The following is a 13,448-nucleotide window of genomic DNA, read 5'->3' as shown; positions in this document are numbered from 1 at the left end:
CTCGTACAGCCTGGTGCCCGTACGAGTTAGAATGCCTTGCTGACTCTCACTGTTGTATTCAAGTTATTAATGTCAAAGAGCTATGAAGAACTAAACACACGATGGTAAAAGGGCGTCCTTATATATCCAGTCCTCCACATGTCGTATACCGTAACTTATACGGCTTACGATAAAAAACGTATTATGGAAATCACTGCGGTCTGCCGTACTAGTGGTACTGGCAGTGTATTTCTAGCATCGTCTGTGGAATTCAATCTTCAACTGCAGATGCGTAGGTTCGGCCTATCCCTTTCACAATATGCGCAGGAGCATATGACCACAATGAAATGAAAGAGGGTTTGGATGTTTAAGAATAAGGATAGCATGGAAGATATTCCCTGTTATTTTACTGTAACCTAAACGTTCATAAGAATTTACACAGCATTCCAGGAATCAATTTCGGTTTCCTTCCTTCCGTGTACTAACTACTAGCTTCGGTCCTGCGGAAAATCAATCAGATCTGTGTTCGACTAAACCAAGCGAGCTTAGAAGAGACCAGAACAAGTTAACGACGGCAATTACCCCGGGTTCAGGATGGTGCGGGATGTGAGAATACAGCATGGGCTACCGTCTTCTGAACTACTCCAGAAGTCAAGAGATTCTCAACCCTAAACAAGCTTGCGTTTGGCGGTGATTGGCCGCCCATAGCACGGGATTCGATATGTGCAGCCAATAGAACACAGCCGAATCCCGTTGCGTCGGCATTCAATATGCTCAGCCAATAGAGTACGGCCAAATCCCCTATGCCCCGGCATTCAATGCGTCCAGCCAACCACGTAAAGTAAATGCCGCCGTTTCGATCCACGCCGCCCCCTCTCTGTGGCTCCGCTTCGATCCAGTCTACGTAGTAGACCAGGTACGCTGCCTATCATCCAATCAGGCTCTCTCATTATGCCCCGCATCATAGCCAACTCTTCCGAGCACTCTATAATAGTTTGTACTCGCTACAGGTTGAGGTCTACTCTCGAATCGGACAGAATTTGCCGTCATACGTGGTACGGTATTGTGGGAATAGATCAGATAGTTTAGTTAGAAGACACAAAGTTTGATTTCCCCTTTGGGTGTTGCTCGTTCGTCTTCGTTCATCGAACGATGAGACACTTCATCGCTGAGACTCTCCGAATTTTCTCACAATGGCAAAGATTCAAAAGCCTACCGCGCCCCAGGATACTGCCGTATAATTGCCTCTTCCGAATTTCCAGCCACCCATAATGGTATTTAAATACTGTTCACTGGTGTACCAGCCGTTGCTAATTCCGTGGTTAAAGAAAGGCCAGAGACTCCCGGAAAACCAGCCCGAGTTCTGCCGGTCGAGGTAGGTCATGGTATGGCCACCGCTGGGCCACCTACATCCAGAGCATTTTATTAACTTAGGCTCAGCTTGAGGGGAGTTAATGAAAGGATGGGTCCCTGGTTGAGACTCACGTGTGTAAATATACATCCCATGCTTTGTCTCCTAGACTCACATTAGTGTGCCACGGAATGGAATTGCCATTTGCATCATAATGGTCAGATAGAGGCTTGTTTGGAGCCTGATAGCCGAACCAAATCATGATCTCATTGATAGATTGATAGAATTACGATCGGTAGGTGCATAAATCGGATCGATAAAGATATCGTAGCTAACACAAATTATTAGTCGCAGGATTCAATCGATTGCCACGGGGTACGATCTTACCAGGCATCATATCCATAACCTGGTTCTGGGTGGGCTTTCTGTGAGATCCAGGTGTTGTGAGTCTGACTGACATCTTTCAGTTGCTTCGGCAAAGTGTGAACTGGGGACCATGGTCCCCAGTCTTCTCCAGTGACCATAACAACAAAGCCAGTGCCTTCGGGGGCGGTCACTCCCCCAGAATTATCATTCTAATACCATGGAGAGATGGTGCCTGAGGTCGAAAAGTGCTTCCAGTAGTACGTGCTGGATTGAGAATAAACCGGGGTACCGAGGCACAAGAAAATAAAGGAGCACAGGGCAAAAGGGAATTTGTACTGCATCGTGACTGGTAGCCTTGACTGTGATGGTAGGAACGACGGTATTTATAGACAGACGTTTTTCTGTGTCGTCTTTACGTCTACACTTCCACACAGCCTGTGGCCAATGGACTACGTACATTCGATAACTTCACTGTGCAGATCTTCGTCTCTATTACTGAATAAAGCCAACAAATCTTCCTAATATCCGTTGAGAATGGATTATTGGGCAATCATCATCACAGCTATACATTCCTTTACGGCATTTAAACGATTCAAAGCCGATCAGCAGCCGGTCCGCCGTTCCCTTCTGTGCACCATAGATGTAACATTCCTACCCTAAGTTTAATCTCCTAGGGCCAAGAAATACCCATCGGCATATAATACAACAACAGCCTCACAGGAAAGGGTATGGTAAAAAATACGAGTACCGGCGGGGTCCCCTTTCCCCCCTTCCCCCCCCCTCTCCCGCCGGGGCAATTTAGCCAGATTGATGTGACTTGCCTAATAGGTACCGTAATCGCGAGATGAGGAATTGGACACCGGGATACAAATTGCGGGGAGTATCCGGAGAAATGGATCGGGCATATGGAAATCTCAAGCTCACAAGAGTCACGAGGCTCGGGCTTGTCGCTCCTGAAGATTTAAACTTTCGTCAATAAGCTCAGAGCTTTCTCTATGCCAAAAGCAACAGTGAGTGAAACAGTGAAACAGAGTCATATCCGGTACGCACGGACTACCGGTATTAGCTTTTCCTATTTCATTACTTAACTATAAATTGAAAATAGTACAAACTCTTTATTTTAGCCGGGGGAATGGAGACCACTGTCTAAACATATCATAGCGCGGGGAAGATTCGGTCGTGTTGACCTAAAGCCTTCAATGGTGGTCCCGCCGATATAAATACCCAGGGTAGATGGGGACCTCGGCGATGACTACCTTGACAGCAATTGACTGATACCTCGACTGTTACTTCGCTCCTTTAAGAAGCCGCAATGCCGTTTCTAAAGTCCGTCACGCAGCTTCTCTGTCTGGCAATGGCAGCCAGCGGTGTGGCTGTGAAAAGAGATACGAAGCCAACAGTTAACCTCGGGTATGCATCATATCGTGGAACTCGACTCCCAGCTGGAGTTGATGAGTTCTTGGGCATGCGATATGCCAAGGCTCCAGTTGGAGATCTCAGGTTTAGAGCCCCACAGAAGCCCGATTCAGTAACTGGAGTGCAAGACGCGTCCCAAGTGGGTTTCAATTCAAAACCTATATCATGAAAACTGAGACTAATACTATGTTTGTCACCTCTAGTTTGGCGCACTGTGTGTCGGCACAGGCCAGCAAGTAGGTGCAGGCATGGATGAAGATTGTCTATTTGTCAACGTGTACAAGCCCTCCAATGCGACGGCGCAATCCAAGCTCCCAGTGTGGGTGTATATCCAGGGCGGTGGATATGCAGCTATGGGAAACCCCAACTACAACGGCACAGAGGTCGTTAGCTATTCGGGTGGCAATATTGTCCAGGTCAACTTCAACTACCGCGTCGGCGCGCTCGGATTCCTTGCCAGTGACGAGGTCAGGAAGGATGGTGAGTTGAACGTTGGTCTCTTGGACCAACGGTTCCTACTTAGCTGGGTGAAGCAACATATTAGCAAGGTATGTATTCCGAACGACCTTCCGAGCATGCAGTTTACAGGCAACTAACCATTCTCCGTACTCATAGTTTGGTGGTGACCCGGAACATGTTGTTATCAGTGGTTCATCAGCAGGTGGAGGATCCGTATCTCATCATCTCACAGCGTATGGAGGCAAAGACCATCATCGGCACTTTATTGGAGCGGTACTTGAAAGTCCATTCTGGCCTACTCTACGAACTGTGGAAGAGATGGAATGGCAATACACTAGGCTCCTGAACATGACGAACTGTTCGTCCCTAAGCTGTCTCCGAAACTTGACCGCTTCCGCTCTCCAGGCACAAAGCTACGGAACTACGTTTCCTGGGACGCAACCCACGGACCCAAATCCACTTTTCTACTGGCTCCCTGTCATTGACGGCGGCTTCGTCCCCGATCAGCTCTATAACCTCTTCGAACAGGGCCGCTTCGCTGATGTGCCACTAATCGCCGGTCATACCACAAATGAGGGCTCATGGTTTGCGAATAACGCCTCAACCGCTGACGAAGTCTCAGCCTTCCTCCGCAGCAATTACCCACATCTCACAAGCTCTCAACTAGACACCATCAATCAGTTTTACCCGAAAATGGACACCCTGCCCATGCATAACCCATACTTCCCCAGTGCTTCGGCCGCGTATGGTGATGCTACCTTTACCTGCCCATCAAGTATGCTTGTTAGCTCGGTGGCGCGGTTCTTGGACCCGAAGCGGGCATGGGGCTACTGGTTTAACGTAATCGATGCTGGAAATACCGCCGCTGGAGTTGGAGTCTTCCATACCTTTGAGGTACAGGCCGTTTTTGGACCAGGACAAACAGGATGGACTGTCTGGTCCTTATACAATACCAACGCAGCTATTGTTCCCGTTACCATGGGCTATTGGGTGAGCTTTGTACGGGACCTGAACCCGAACACCTACAAAGCAGACGATGCACCGACATGGGAACCCTGGGGCGATGGCTTTGGTCGTCAGATTCGGTTGCAGACCAATGCCACTGCAATGGTAGACATCGAGGACAGCCAAACACAGAACTGTATGCTATGGAAGTCTCTTGCTCCCACTATGGAGGTCTAGGCAACAGATCTTTTGTGGTTTTGGTGTCCTGCCATTTTCGCAATACTGAGTGGATGGATACAAACAGGACCGTAAGGTCTGCTATTCGCATATGTCCAAACAATTGCTCCTGGGTGCGTCAGTGTGCTCCCAGGAATCCCTCGGGTTGTCATCGTATGTGCGGGGTGGTTAAGCCAATGGAAATAGTCTGTTCAGATAAAATATTATTCTGGGTTCCCGAGAGCTTCGCTCTGACCAAGGCATAATGCCACTGCTGCCTATTATTAATGGAGGTGGTTCAACGCCAACGATCTTACCGCTCAGGTCTGTAAATTCGCACAGTACAGCGTTCAACTACTTCTCGGATCTCTCAAAATTTCTCGACTCAACTATGAGGAGCTCTTGGCAGAATTATATGATCAATTGTCTGCTGTAAAAAACATCCTACAGAGTTTCATACTAAGACTGGAACCCCCAATACTCTCATCTTTTAAGCATGGTCATGAGGTGCATGAATTTCTCTGTCTTGCCCTCGGAAATCACAGAGACGCATGTTTTGACTTAACTCGGACTTTGACAAACTTGAAATCATGCTCCGACAATTACTTCATGCACGGGTCTGTTGAGAACAGTCCCGATATTATCTTCGAGTCGCAAGCAGGGCAACTAATTGAGCGTTTATCTATATGGGTGCCCATGGTCTATGAAACGATTGAGAACGAAACCTTGTAAGTGATGTTCAATATGCTCGAGATGTGCTCATGCTGATTAGGTCTCAACCTCTGATCAGATCTTGTAGATTGTTCACAAATATGACGGAAAGTGCACTTTCTGCACGAGAAAATGATATAGCAATGGCTAGCATTGAACTAAACAAGAAGAGCCACATACTTGAGGATCGGAGGTTGGCACTAGAGCTCCTTGTCCGCCGGATTAAACAACAAGCTATTGGAGTTTACTACACTCGAAATGTTTTGTCAAAGCAATAAATAACCGTATAGACTAAGAATGTAGCCCATGGAGCATTTTTGGTCTAGCGGTATTTTGCCCAAATTTGTTGGGATATGTTTTTAACGGCCTCTTGTCCGAAATTTATCAAAAAAAAAGTTAGCATTTCCGAAGTCTTAGTAACCAATTCCGAACAATGGATTGCGGCTCCTATGTGAACTTGGGAGCAATGCGTATTAAATTAATGGCGGGATGAAAGAGGAGGAAAGGGAAGGGGTTCAGATTATGTGGCATACGACGACCCGTCCTTCCACATACGATTTTTGACCGCCACACTTTCAGACGATGGTTCAACGGCTTGTCAGCCAGCTTCGAAGAGTTTGAGAAAGCCCCTCTTTGCCTCTCAGACGAAGAATGCAACGCATATTGCTCTTGCTGAGCAGCCACGCGGACGAGAGGATAGAGCAGAAGAAGAGAGCAGACAGATCAATCCACACATGTTAAATTTAGCCAAAGCCTGATCCTTGAAGGAGAGAAATAGATAAACCAGTTGCGGTTCTTTTGACCTCGCCATTCTGATCGACAAGGGGTGAGTACCTTAGGGTGCAGGAACCCGGTGCCTGAGCCCACACAGGAGGAGCTTCCCCGTCAAAGAATCCCCCGCACACGTAATCAGAATCAAGAACTTGAAATTCGCGTGCTGCGTTACAATTGCAAGGTCCTGCAGAACTTGTGAACCACTGATTAGATCTAGGAACAGCTTGAAATACAGACGCAGAGTAAATAGACAGAGCATGTGCTTAGCCGAGAACGCTATTTTCAAATTCAAGATCGTCGTTGGATTCTTGACTTGTATATCTCTTGGCTGAGACAATTCCTGGGGCTGATGTAGTATTTCTAAATTGCAAGAGCCCGCCCGCTGCTTAGGCTCAATTGGGTTCAATGAGTATTACAGTTACTCGGAAAATCATGAGGTAGAGCAGAGAGCAGTAGGTAAGAAAAGGCAGCGGATGTACAGACAGTGCTGTAGTTGCCTGAGTGTCCAAGTCGGATTGTAAGTCAATTCTGCTGAACTCAACCAAACATTGTTGTCCTAGTTTGCTAGTGATTCACCCAGTCCCTAAGCGTGCAGGAGGCATTGCCTGAGATCAAACTCAACCAATCAGAGGCAGTGGAATGTCATTGCTTATAGCCGGGCCAGGCGAGCCCAAATTCGGCGATATCCCACGAGTTTACCCTGGAGTGCAGGAACATACATATGTAGTGAATGTACTGATGTCGAGAGATGCACGAGGGTATCTCGGATCATTCCTCTTTATTCCGTATCTTTGGTTGGGAGATGAATGCACAGAGTAGAAATGATCATCGATGTTGCCACGCAGAATGGGACTGCAGGATGTCAATAAAATGGGTCGAACCTCTCATCGATTTTAATTCAGTGAAATCACTGATAGGAAGATTCTCGGAAGATGATTATCCAGCCACACGCATACTCAATACTCTAATAGACTACTACTACTACTACTACTATCATCGAGGAAACGGTGTAGATAATAAGATCTGGTCAATTTAATTGAGTGATTACTGTAATCTGTAGTAAGTAGAATGTCCCATTAAATCCGGGGAACCCCCAATGTGCCGGCGATCGACCATCTGATTGGCGCCCGTCGGCCCCAGAAGCTTGCTGCCTGGTTCAGCCAATCAGCAGCCACAAGGACCCCCACGGGCGGGCATCTACGGCCAGGAACGACTCCACGTCCTCTCCACGAGGGATCAACTGGTTTCATCGAATCAACCCGAATCAACTCCCGACATGGTCAGCACATGCCGACGGGCCGAACTGTGACTGGCTCGGCCATCGGAACTAACGCAGGTCGAAGCTAAATTCTCTTAAAGTTGGTCCCGTCTGTGCTGGGTTCGGTAATCACACATATACTCAAGAAACTACAGTACTAGAGTATGTATGCTGGATAACTGACCACGCTAGCACGGCCCCGATGTCCGCCGGGATGCTCCATTCATAGTGGAGAGATGTGGATATCTCAACAGAGTCGGTACGGAGTACTACCATACCCTACAGTATTACCCACTGATTGATGGAGGCAAAAGAGGTGGAGGAATTCGGGATGCTGTCGATCTCCTTTGAGGGGCAAGGGCGATCCATTGAAAGATACCTAGTAGTAATTAGTAGTAGTAACTGAGTACAGATGTAACTAGTCAATAGTAATAGTAAATAAGTAAGACCATACTATTCTAGGAGCTCGCGTTCTCCTCGAGTAAACTGCAGTAGCTTGCTTCCCTCCCAAAGTACCCGCTACTTCCTTCCCATGCCCATCACTCCACTCCCAAACCCTAGTCCCTCCATCTTCCCTTTGTACCGAGTACCTGTACGAGTACCTTCCCCTGCAGTAATTCATCTCTCCTCTTTCCTCCTTCTGCCCTGCCCCTCCGATTCCGGCCTTATCAATTCTCCCCACCCATGTGTCGTGGTGATTCGATGTCCGTGATGCTCCCTGCCCCTCGCGATGGGGCGTGTGCCATTCACCTTTGTCATGCTCCCGTACTATATGAATTGCTCCCCTCGTGCTCTCTCCTCTCCCCGCTCGCGCTTCCTTAATTCCTAATTCCTCTTCCTCTCTTCCCCCTCACTCTCCCTCTCTCACACATAGGCTCGTTATGGATTGGCTGCACGTCTACATCGCCGGCGCGGCCTTTTCGGTCTTTACCCTCGTTGGGCTCGTTCTCCTCGTTTCTTTTCAGCAGTTCAAGTTTGATATGGATCATGGTCCTCTCACATATGTCAAGTTTATTTGGGCCAGTTTCATCAAGCCCCATGACAAGAGTGTTGAGGGCCAGCAGGGTGCGCTGGAGAGCTTCTACAAGACTCAAGTATGTGGAAGCCAGCTTGCGAGATCCGAGTGACAACAAGCTCCGAAAATCACCATCGCAGAGAGCTGACATTGAGACTACTAGGCGACTGTTTACGATGCTACCCGCCGTCGTCTCCTCCATGGTCGTGAGGACATGCTCGGTCTGGTTGCGGCGCAATTGAAGTACAAGGTCGAGAACAAGGAGATCAAGGCGGGCAAGGCAGTCTGGGTTGATGTAAGTGATGAATCAAAAGATTCGAAGCTTTGAAAGACACACAAGAACTGACAATCGCTCTTTACAGGTCGGTGGTGGCACGGGGTATGCAGCAGACACGCATCTAAACCGTATATTTTGGAACATTAGACTGACCTGCTGGCAGATATAACATCGAGGCCATGTCCGCTTTCCTCCCTGTGGAAAAGTTCTTCGATCAAGTCTACCTCGTCGATCTCTCGCCCTCTCTCTGTGATGTTGCCCGTCAGCGCTTTGAGCGCCTCGGCTGGAAGAATGTTACCGTTCTGTGCCAGGATGCTCGGTCGTTCCGTCTCCCCGAGAAGCAGATTGACCCCAAGGCGGCTGATGGTGCGACAACCGATTGTGCGGACCTGATCACCATGAGCTACAGCTTGTCTATGATTCCCGGTAGGTGGACTCAACAGTAAAAGACCTGGGAGGTACTTGCGGGTGACCATTCTGACTTTTTTTCTGCCAGATTACTACAGCGTTGTCGACTCGTTGACCTCCCGCCTCAAGGCTACCGGTTTGCTGGGTGTTTGCGACTTCTACGGTAAGCTTTGAACCACGGGGTAAAGGAACACAGATACTCACACCATGTACAGTCCAAAGCATCGTTGATGTCTCCTGCCGCAACTACACCGGTGGTGCCTTCAACCGCCACGTCAACTGGCTCGGTCGTGTCTTCTGGCGTGCGTGGTTCGACTTTGACCGCGTGAGCTTGGAAGCCGCTCGTCGTGACTACCTCGAATACAAGTTTGGTACCGTGATCTCGGCCAGTGAGCGCAACTATGCTCTCGGTGGTATCCCATACTACATCTTCGTGGGTTGCCCCAAGGAGATTGCTTCCACCCCTTCAAGCCACGCCGCCATTGAGAAGCTGGATGCATCCTTCACCGAGTCTCCCTACCTGCTTCCCGCCAACCACCAGAAGGAAATGGACAAGGCCGTGGAGAAAAGCACGACCGAGATCCGTTCCAAGGCATATGAGTCGGCTGTGATCAACTTGAGCGCCAACCTGCCCCTTCCATCCTCCTTCTACCAGAACCACCACTACCGCATCCACTACAATGACATGCTGCCCAAGCACACCCAGTTCCAGAATGAATACATCTACGCCTTTACCTGGGAGGATCCTCGTGTCGATCACCGCCTTTTGAACATCGGTCCTGATGATGTGATTCTGGCTATTACCAGCGCTGGTGACAACATCCTGGATTACCTGCAAAAGAACCCCCGTCGCGTTCACGCCGTCGATCTGAACCCCAACCAGAACCACCTTCTGGAGCTCAAGGTGGCCAGCTACATCGCCCTGGGCTACCGTGACATGTGGAAGATTTTCGGCGAGGGCAAGCACGCAGAGTTCCGCGAGCTCCTCATCTCCAAGCTCAGCCCTCACTTGTCTAGCCAGGCCTTCCAGTACTGGGCGGAGCACACTCACGTTTTCACCTCCAAGTCCGGTCGTGGTCTGTATGAGACTGGTGGCTCCCGCCACGCGATCCGCATGGTGCGCTACCTGTTCAACATGTTCGGACTTCAGGGTGAGGTGGAGAAGATGTGCTCAGCACAGACTCTGGCTGAGCAGCGGGAGATCTGGCCTCGCATTCGTCGGGTCCTGCTCAGCAAGCCCTTGAACTGGGCCATTGTCAGTACCGAGTGGTTCGCCTGGAAGGCGGCTGGTGTGCCTCGCAACCAGCGCAACATGATTGTTGACGATTATTTCCTCCGTAACGGTTTGACGACAGATATGAAGCAGGGCAAGGATATCAGTGGCCAGTCCATCTGGGAATACGTTGTGAACACCCTGGACCCTGTTGTCAACGATACTCTGATCAGCAACGACAACTACTTCTACTACCTGTGTATGCAGGGCAAGTTCTCACGCCGGTATGTTGAAACCCGAATGTTTGAGATCTGGATCATTCCGCTAACAAATTACAGCTGCCACCCCACCTATCTCTCCCCGCAAGCACATGTCAAGCTCTCCACCCCCGGTGCCTTTGATGGCCTCCGCATTCACACCGATGAGATCAACGAGGTGATCAACCGCATCACCCCCGGTACATTGACCATCGCCGTGGTAAGTAACCCAGCCCCAACACATTCATCAACATTATAACTTATCGTTTTTCAAGGTCATGGACTCTATGGACTGGTTCGACCCCGAGGGAGATGCCGCTCCCGCCCAAGCCCGCCGCTTCAACACTGCCCTGAAGAAGGGTGGCCGCATTCTCCTCCGCTCTGCCAGCATCGAGCCCTGGTACATCAAGCACTTTGAAGAGAACGGCTTCTCGGCCCGCCGAGTGGGAGCCCGCTTCCCCGGCACATGTATTGACCGGTAAGCCTCCAAACCCGGTTCTTTGATTAAAAATTCTCTAACATCCTCTAGTGTCAACATGTACGCCTCAACATGGATCTGCACCAAGACCGAAGACATCGACCGCCCCAAGAACGGCCGCACCATCTCCTCCCTCTCCCTCGGCGACGCCGCCGTCGGCTCCGCAAAGCGATCCAGCAGCGTGGAGGACTTGCAAATCTAAACTTCCTAGATGATACCTTACCTTCTCCTTTCTATGAGCGTGTTGCCCTATGTTTTTTTTCTTCTTTCTCGCGCCTAACGTGATTTCCCACTGAGTTTGCTGTTGTTCGGCCGGTTTAGGCCCTTTTTTTCCCATTCTTATGACACATATTTCTTTTGAGGTGTACGGAGTACAAAGAACCCCTGGATGGCGGTGGGGTTGATTACAAAATTTATTTTTTGAATGATGAACGAGTGTTTCTTTTACTGTTGTGCCTGTATATGGGTGGTGAATGTTTATCTGTGATGTTTCTAGGTATTGAAATGAATGAGACATGATTAACGTCTACTCGAAAGATTCATACACTGGGCTTTTGTGATATAACTGATAAAATATATTACTCCATTGTATGAAAGAATGTGAGGAGAGGCTCATTGCGTCTTATAGATTGGCTTTGGAAAAAGGTCACGCAGAGTGAGCAAGCATCATGGCTATCTAGAGCCTTGAGGCATAGTACAAATAGATCCATTGAAGTGTTAATCACCAGGAATAACAGTAGCTAAATGTATGTCCCGTGGGCAAAGGACATAGGCCGGGGCTGTAAAGTTCCTATGCCAGAGATGGAGCTTGACCTTCTATCCAACATTGATTACCCAAACCACTGGAATGGTAGTCAATTTAGCATTCAACCCTAAGCACCTTCCCCCAAAGCCTGCCTCCTCGATTTCGACAGACTGTCAAAATAAGGCGCCTCGCCCAAACTGCACACCCGATCCCCAGTACGTGTTTCGGTATAGTCGTAAGTGGCCGTATGCCATGTAGACCGATTATCCCAGATCGCGATATCATTCTTGTTCCACTTGAAACGGACTTGGGCGTCGTGGTTTTGGGTGACGAGCTGATATTGGGTTTGTTAGAGATTGTACCTGTGATTGGGAGGTTTGAGATGAAGGTTGTGCTGGGTGACTTACGTTGAATAGATATTGCAGGATCACGTCCGACTCATCTTTTGTCACTCCGTTGATACGGCGAGTAAAACCACGGTTAACGTAGACGGATTTCCAACCAGTCACAGCTGTTCATCAAAATTAGTCCATACCCTAGAAACCAAAGAATCAATCTCAACAAAAAGTTCACTCACGATTCGTCCTAACAACAGGATGAACAGCCTTCAACTCGCCCCCGAAATTCAACGGACTCCCCCTTTCCCCCTCCCTAAGCGGATTCCCCAACCGTCTAGCCTCATCATGAAAAAACCCGCCATCATGCGTAGCAGTCAAACCCTCCAAAAAAATCGCAAAAGCCGGCGAAAGCCGATCATACACTTCATACCCAGAAGCCCAAAGCGTATCCCCGCCCGTAGAAGGTAACTCGTGAATTTTCAACATGGCGTAATCGGACGGAACGGGCTCGAAGCTGATATCTGAGTGCCAGCCTACTGAGGCGAAACGACTGGTGTCGCTGAGTTGGTGTGTGAGACCGCCGCCTTTTTTTGTTTGGTGCTGGAGATTACGCTGATTTGGTCACCTAGTTCGGAGGATTCTTCTGTTAGAGGGTGGATGTGGAGAGTTGAGGATGAGGGCTGCATCTATGGTGGTTAGTAAATGGGGCTTTGATTCAAGCTTTTGGTTTTACTTACACATCCAGATAGATGAGAAAGGCGCTCTCCGAAATCACGCATCTGCTGAGGTGTCACATCTTGATTTCGTAGGAAAACCACGCCCCGTTGGGAGACTTGGAGATAGTTAGAACACAGTTCACATGACGCGCCTTTTCAAAGCGCAATCCTCAAGTAAACGCTCAAAAAGGATTACTCACCAGTAACAGCAAAGTCCTGAATAATTTGATCCGAATTCTCCGACTTTAAGATATCCGTAATCTGTATCCCGGTATATTCTCTACCAATGACAGGTGTGAGATCCGAATGGGAGAAACTGTTCAATGAACCCGAGTATTGAAGCGGGCTTGATAGTCGTGATTGTGCCGCAGGATTGCCGCCTTTTATGGTCGATGAGGATGTTGTTTGAAGGATTGGGGCAACCATGTTGAAGGTTGGATAGCCGAGCTCTAGTATAACAGTAATTGCAGAGTAAGCTCTGATCACGAAAAAATTGCTAGCAAAATAATTCGACTACAATGTCTAT

General features: G+C 48.8%; 3 protein-coding genes across 3 annotated transcripts; 2 read left to right on the top strand and 1 right to left on the bottom strand.

The window, feature by feature from the left end:
• Window positions 1–3,008: 3,008 nt before the first annotated feature.
• On the top strand, window positions 3,009–4,753 carry N7473_013062 (uncharacterized protein; the record flags this gene model as incomplete). Its single annotated transcript, XM_057159001.1, has 3 exons — window positions 3,009–3,251; window positions 3,316–3,660; window positions 3,728–4,753. 3 exons carry the CDS (start codon window positions 3,009–3,011, stop codon window positions 4,751–4,753), a joined length of 1,614 nt encoding a protein of 537 aa, XP_057002955.1.
• Window positions 4,754–8,356: 3,603 nt separating this feature from the next.
• Window positions 8,357–11,325, top strand: N7473_013061 (class I SAM-dependent methyltransferase; the record flags this gene model as incomplete). Its single annotated transcript, XM_057159000.1, has 9 exons — window positions 8,357–8,569; window positions 8,654–8,785; window positions 8,853–8,869; window positions 8,931–9,193; window positions 9,264–9,338; window positions 9,391–10,672; window positions 10,727–10,865; window positions 10,921–11,123; window positions 11,175–11,325. 9 exons carry the CDS (start codon window positions 8,357–8,359, stop codon window positions 11,323–11,325), a joined length of 2,475 nt encoding a protein of 824 aa, XP_057002954.1.
• A 402-nt stretch (window positions 11,326–11,727) lies between these two features.
• On the bottom strand, window positions 11,728–13,401 carry N7473_013060 (TauD/TfdA dioxygenase family protein). Its single transcript, XM_057158999.1, is given in 6 exon segments — window positions 11,728–12,202; window positions 12,276–12,379; window positions 12,446–12,806; window positions 12,818–12,892; window positions 12,944–13,038; window positions 13,123–13,401. 6 exon segments carry the CDS (start codon window positions 13,346–13,348, stop codon window positions 11,996–11,998), a joined length of 1,068 nt encoding a protein of 355 aa, XP_057002953.1. The 5' UTR covers window positions 13,349–13,401; the 3' UTR covers window positions 11,728–11,995.
• Window positions 13,402–13,448: the final 47 nt, after the last annotated feature.

This window comes from Penicillium subrubescens (assembly GCF_028828155.1).
Source record: "Penicillium subrubescens strain IBT 31985 chromosome Unknown utg000011l_segment0_segment0, whole genome shotgun sequence".
NCBI lineage: Eukaryota > Fungi > Ascomycota > Eurotiomycetes > Eurotiales > Aspergillaceae > Penicillium > Penicillium subrubescens.
This window is presented reverse-complemented; position numbering and strand designations above follow the sequence as displayed.